The 6667-nt window shown below is 41.0% G+C and overlaps 1 protein-coding gene across 1 annotated transcript in view; it reads left to right on the forward strand.

Annotated features, from left to right (window-relative positions):
• The window catches only part of DGKI (diacylglycerol kinase iota), a 212287-nt gene extending 207662 nt beyond the window's left edge, over positions 1-4625 (forward strand). Inside the window, 1 exon segment of the mRNA XM_040561335.1 lies at positions 973-4625. Within this exon segment, the coding sequence (XP_040417269.1) occupies positions 973-1089 (117 nt within the window). The 3' untranslated portion in view covers positions 1090-4625.
• The last annotated feature ends 2042 nt before the right edge of the window (positions 4626-6667 follow it).

Raw genomic sequence — 6667 nt, forward strand, 5'->3', positions numbered from 1 at the left:
CAGAGGAAGATGTCTGGGAAAAAATAAATCCTAGGAATAGCCTGTCAATACAACAATCTGATCACTTGGGAACATGGTACAGAAGCTGCCCCTCTGGCATTTCTAAACATAAGAGACCTGTGACCAGTATCTGAGAGTTGGTTGGATGTCTGGGTTCTAGAGTGATTCTGTGATTCTGTGAGTCAGAAGCAGTTTCACTGCAACAAGACAAAAAATTCCATGTTATGCTGTGTGGAGTAGCCTATAAACCAGAGAGAGATCATCACTTTTTCATATGAAAGTACTATACATTGTAAAAGATAATTTCTGCAACATCTGAAATCCAGATAAGTGGCTTCTGACTTGTTAATTTTCATCTATACAGAAATCCAGGAAGCAAGAATGGTTTTGTGGAGATAAATTAATGTGTTTTCAATATTTTTGATTGTTTATGATCAAGACTGTCCAATTCTACAGTAATCTTAAGGTAGCTCAGATAACAGAATAGCAAAATGATGCACTGAAAAATGAAAAATTTTGACATGAGACAGAATGAACCACATTGAGCTCATCTCTAATGTTAGTAATCTCACTCTCCATATCCTTAGTAAAATTGTGTGTAGTCTGTGAAGTATGCTTTTCAAGTGTTATCTACAGTACCGTGCATTATATTCATTCACAGAGGGACTGTAGCCCTTGAATGAAAACTCAGATCCTTTCAGCATGTGAGTCCTTCTGTGTGATGTATCAAATAGCATGTCCTTACAGAGCTGAATTATTTGTACTAAACCACACAAGGATTTTGAAAATCTTCAGAATCTCATGACTTCCACAGAAAAACTTGACATCAATTTATTGGACACCTTATTTATTGGATAAATAAGTAAATTCTCCAGATGTACTTCTGTACTTCCTGTGATTTCTCTGGGTCGCACTTTCATCTGTTCTAAATATCTTGGCACAATACTTTTTCTTCATGTTTCTTTGTTTTAGGGTAAGACCCCTCGTGACAGGGCTCAGCAAGCTGGTGACCCAGATCTGGCCTCCTACCTGGAGAGTCGACAGAACTACCAAATGGTTCCCCATGAGGATCTGGAGACAGCAGTCTGATGTCTGAAAACGGCAAAGAGGATCCTTGGAAATAGCAAGGCTGCACCTGAGCACTTGGGCATCATGTGAGAAAGAAGCTGATGGAATCAATGTGTCTCTTGCTCTTGTGGAAAATATCTGAGGACATGCCACCGGTTTCTAAGGGCTACTGAGTCTTGCCACGGAACAGTTAGGTTCCATAAGTTAGCCCATGATGGATGAGGTGGGACACTCAAAGGTCTGTGGAATCCATGGGCCACGGAAATTTACCTTTATTGCTTCCAGCAAGTAGCATGAACTTCTCCCATGTTCATCTGTACAATTTATTAAAAAACAAGAAAAAGAAAAAAGAGAAGTTGGTGTGGGGGAACCAAGCTAACTGGGACATTAAAACACCAAGCCAGGCCCTCCTTCATCCCTACATTTTTCTGCATACCTTTAATTCTCCCATTCATCTCACTTGTCATCAGTTAAATAATACCTGTTATCTCTGTGTTTTCACAAATGGTCAGGCAGTAGCAAAAATTTTGAGGAGCTCTGGATGCCCTTACGAAAAAACATTTTTACCTGCTGTGTTCCCTCTCTTGCTGTCCCATCAGAAGTTGCTTCCTCAGTGTTCAATCACTGGGGAGTTTTCTCACTGTTGGAGAGAATTCTGCCTATTGCCTTGTTTTCTAGGGTGTGGGACACAGTTAAATTTACAGCAGTAACAAAATCTAACCTCCTCATTGTTGCTGGGTATGTGGTTATGGTATCCTCATGAGACAGGCGTTTGAATGGAAAGGAGTTATAAGGGATATAAAGCATTGTATGACAGAGCAGAAATCTACCCTTAAGGTTTCTTGCATCACCGTTGAGCTTATAACGACCAACTGGGTTTGCTCAGGTTTCAGACCTATCTAAAAGCTGATAGCTATTTTTTACTTCTGGCAAGACGGGTTTTACGATGGGGAGAGGAAACCTGGAAGGCTATCTGTCAGCCATGAACAAATGAACAGGCACTGCCCTGGTCATATTGGGAATAGGAAAACCTCCTCTGGCTGAGCCTGTAAACTACCTGATTCCCTAAGGGATGGGGAACAAAGTTTTAAAGAGAGGCTCTCCCCCTGGAGAAGGACAGGCAGCAGCTCTTTGCCTCATTGCTTACTATAGACTTGGAAACTTAAACTTGCTTAGCCACTATAAAGGCCAGTTGTGTCTACTGTACTCGTCTGTTCTCTGTCTTACCTCAAAGATTATAACCACAAAAGAAGAAAAAGCAGACATACACAGACATACACAAAATGTTCACCTTCAGGTTTTCAATCACTAAAGACAATTCAGCTGCCAGAAATAGCAGAGCTTCCACTTTGCTCAGTTCTTATGAAGATCCTCATGGCCCACTTTTGGCATAATTCTTGCAATAGATTTTTGAATTTTGCTTTGCTGTTTGATTTTGAAAGATCCAATGGTGTTTGGTTTCACATGCATTGCTAGGGGAAGATCTCCATTAGATGGTGATCATCAGGATTACATCCAATTTGGAAACCATGGAAAAAACTCAGGTCATTATTCAGATAAGTTTTTCTTCTTCCTCAGTAGAAGTTGTAAAAATGAAATGAATGAGATTCCTTTCTTTTTCTTTTCCTCTCTCCCTCCCTTCTTTCCTTCCTGCTTCCTTTTTCTTTTCTTTTTTTTTGTTGTTTTCCTTTTTCCTTTTTTCTTTTTTTTTCTTTTTTCATTTTTTTCCTTTTTTGTTTTCTTTTCTTCTCTCTTTCTTCTCTCATTCTCTCTTTTTCCTTCCTCCCTCCCTCCCTCCTTTCCTTCCTCCCTTCCTCCCTCCCTTTCTCTCCTCCTTTCTTTCTTGACAAGAGAGATTGTTGTGGCAGAAAGGGAAGAGCTAAAATATATATATATATTATTTTTTTTCAGTTTTCAAAAGTTCATTTGATATGAGCAAAATATTTCTTCAGTATTTCTTCCTCTGGAAGGAAACTATATATATTTGTAATCTATAGATCAATGGTGACATGAAATGTATTTTGTCTTATTTTCTATCTTTACCTTTCTTGTTTAAAAAATAAAATATGAAAGCCAAATTCCTTCCCTTGATAATAATACAGGGGCTTGTGGCAAAGCTGTATATATTAGAACAGAATTTGGCAAATGTTAAAACATCAGAGTATAATTTTTGTGTATGTGAAACTTGCATAAGGAAGATCCTCATGCTGTGGTTTCATAGTAGGCCTTGCATCATTTCCCAGCTGTGAGGAAAGACAACACTGTAATATTTCTATATATTTGACTAAAAATATGAATGATATTAGTATCAGTTGTATCTTTTTGCTGTTTTACTGGTGTGAGAAACTGAGGAAGCTTCAAAGATACCAGGGGCTGGATTCTGTCCTGTGCTGAGGCCAGATTGGGGCCTAAGCAGAGGATGCTGAGTGAGCACCTTGCAGCTCCCTCGTCCTGAAGTCGCATGAAGAAGGTGGAACAATAAAGGCTTGCTCTGATCACAGGTAGCCTCCAGAGGCCATGTGCGAATTGTTATGATGGAGCCAGGTTCGGTCCCTCACCATCCCCAGTATTCCTTCCCTCAGTGATGCGTCCCTCTTTCCTGGGGGGAGTCCATAGCAGGGGCTGGCTCTGGAGCAGCTTGTCAGGAACGGTCAGATTTCCTGAGCTCCTTGGTGCCATTCGGGCTGCTGAAAGGAGCTGGAGCACACATGAGAGCCTGGCATGCTTTCTTCCCTGGCAGCTGGAGTGCCATGCTATGATCAGAGTGAGGTGGTCATGCCTCTGGAAAGCTTCCTGCTGTGTGTATGTGGTAGGAGGCAGTTACTGTGTGATGAAAATTGAACCCCAGCACTGGAGATAGGAGAGTAGCCGGCTGTATGTAGTGCCTTTTAATATTCAACGTGTCCCAAAGCACTGCACAAGTAATGCATAGATACTGGCCATCTATTGTATGTGTAGATAACAGAGCACGCACATTTTTTTCTGTGATGGCTCACACACAGCCAGGGATATCAGAGCGTGGTTCACTAAGGGATGGAGTTTGGGGCCAGGATACTGGTTATTTCCTACTCCTTCCCCAGTGCTACTGTATTCTCAGTTTTGGACAGCCACCACAAGTGGCTCTGCAGCAGTTAACAGTGACACGTGCATATTGAATCTCTTGAGCACTGGGGGTTTAGCTTAGGACAGTATCATTGTGCCTACACTGTGCAGGGCCCAGATTTCAGCGTGCAGCTGGAAGCCCACTTAAATGACATGTAAAACATTTTGATTTACTAAAAGTGTCTGTGGCTGTGTCTATTTATGTGTGCATATTGCTATATATATGTATATTTATGAATATCAGTATGCATATATATAGACTCATGCACACTTTTAGAACTGTGCCATTTGAATGACAAAGTACCTAGGGATGCTCAGCTACTGAGGTTGCCGGACTGACAAAATGTCGTTTTCCATTTTAATTTGTTATTAAAGGGGACCCTTTTCAGTAAAACTGAGGAGCTCCTGAATTGTTCCATTGTACTGGTTTGACTATCTCATTCTGGAGTTAAATGGAGGGAAATAAAGTATTTATAATGTTGATAAAATAAACTTACTTTTATTATTTAATAGCATCCGTTACTTTTATTATTTCACACTTCAATGCTAGAAATATATTTATGTGTTCCAAGGCATAGTGTCATACATTTCTCACTAATTATAGCATCCTTCGATAGTGTGAGGTGTGAGTCTGAATGACTCATATAAGACAGGAGTTCAAGGCAAATATTTGCACTGGATTACAAAATGTGCCTCAGACTCCAGTGGCTCTTTCACCATTTCACATGATGGCTTGTCCATGGTTTTGCACTTTAAGATGTCTGTAGATGATATTACTAACATCTGTCACCCTTGCTTTTCCCCAGCAGATGTGGAATTGCTCAGTCTCCACGCATGGTGCTGTAGCCTGGATTTCTGACTACATGAGATGTCCCCTGCTACATAAGGACCGTCACATAGAAGAACCATAGGCACAAAGAAAATAGAACAAAACTAATGTTTATTGCCTTTGATCTTCCCAGTTGTATTTGCAGAGCTGAAGCTGTTGTAGATGAATATATATATGTATATATATATTTTTTTTCTGGTGGTATGGAAGTGGAAGTTCTGTTTTAGCAGTATTTTTTGTCCTCTTTTGCTCATTTTTGTCTTTTTTTTTATTATTATTATTTTTCCATGACAGTGACACGCATGGTAATGAAAATCAGTAACACCAACCTCACCCGGAAGGTAGCTATTTTCCTTTCAGCCATCCCAGATACCTACTATGGGGTGTGTTTATGTGTTCCAGTTTGTCAAGAACATGTGGAGAAGATCTGTCTGGGCAAAAGCTATGAAATGGGCAAGGTACATTGGTACAAGGTACATTGGTAGCCTTAAGTAGCCTTAATCTTGCAGGTGTTTAATGGTACTTAAGAAATTTATGGATGTGCTGGAAACATGAATGCATTGCAATCACTCCAAGGACAATTCTGTTCTTGCATTTCATGTACTCCAAAAGGGGAGCAGTTCTCATGCAGATCCATCTGAGTGTGTAATTTTCTCTCCCCCATTTTTCGCTTCTTTTCCATCAGACTTAACATCCATGGAGGAGTAGAATGGAGTTTAAATTTCTGTATAACAGCTCTTCTACCATGTTGAAAGTGACATTTCTTTCTCCATTATATCTGTTCTTTTCCATTCATCAGATATTATTTCCTCCTTTTATTTTCCTGACTGAATCTGAGCCAAAACAATATTGGGTTGTTTGCTTCCTAATTAATCTAAAGAATCAAATGTGAGTATCTTCAGTTATTTCAGCAGTCTTTAAAAGAGCTTACCACAAACGTGTGCCTTTCTGGATACTTGTGAAGCTACAGGACATAGTGTTACAGGGTTCTCTGTTGTGGTACTCATCTTTTCATTTTGCTTTCTTAGCAACAGTGCAGACAACTATTTTTCTTAGTAATGGATAGCTACAGCTTTTAAATCCCAGAGCTGCCTGCCAAGATTAGTTGATTGCAATGGAGACTCAGTAATGTGCCAAAAGTGACTTGCCAGCATATTGATGAAGACCTGAATTTTATGTGGAGAATGGGTCTTGAGCTCTAACTCCCTTTGGAAGTGCCAGAGGCAGAGCACGGCTGCACTGTGGAAATGCTTCAAGAGGAGTTATAACCTAGCCCTGCACCCAGCACTCAGGGCAAACAGATTATATAGAGGGGCCAGCATGTCCCAGCATTTGCTGAGGCATTACCAATGCCAACAGACTGCATCAGCTTGGCTGAGGCTGCCCAAAAGAGGGTTAGGTACCTGAGAAGTTTCTCCCTTACAGTTCTCTTTCAAAGTTGGCTTGGGAGGGATGAGCTACCCGACAGTCAAAGCAGTGACTGTGGCTAAGTGTACTCCAAGCTGTGCCATGGGGCACTGTGCTGCTCCCAACTGCCTTGCCTGAGGCCCTCTGTAGGTACCAGAGCTCAGCCCCCCCCCTTTCTCTCCCCAGCACATTTCCAGCACCCCTGGACAGGACGGTGCCCACAGAGAGCGGCATTCTCTTGCCACTTGTACTTGTGTGCTG

Source organism: Cygnus olor, chromosome 1 (assembly GCF_009769625.2).
Source record: "Cygnus olor isolate bCygOlo1 chromosome 1, bCygOlo1.pri.v2, whole genome shotgun sequence".
Taxonomy (NCBI): domain Eukaryota; kingdom Metazoa; phylum Chordata; class Aves; order Anseriformes; family Anatidae; genus Cygnus; species Cygnus olor.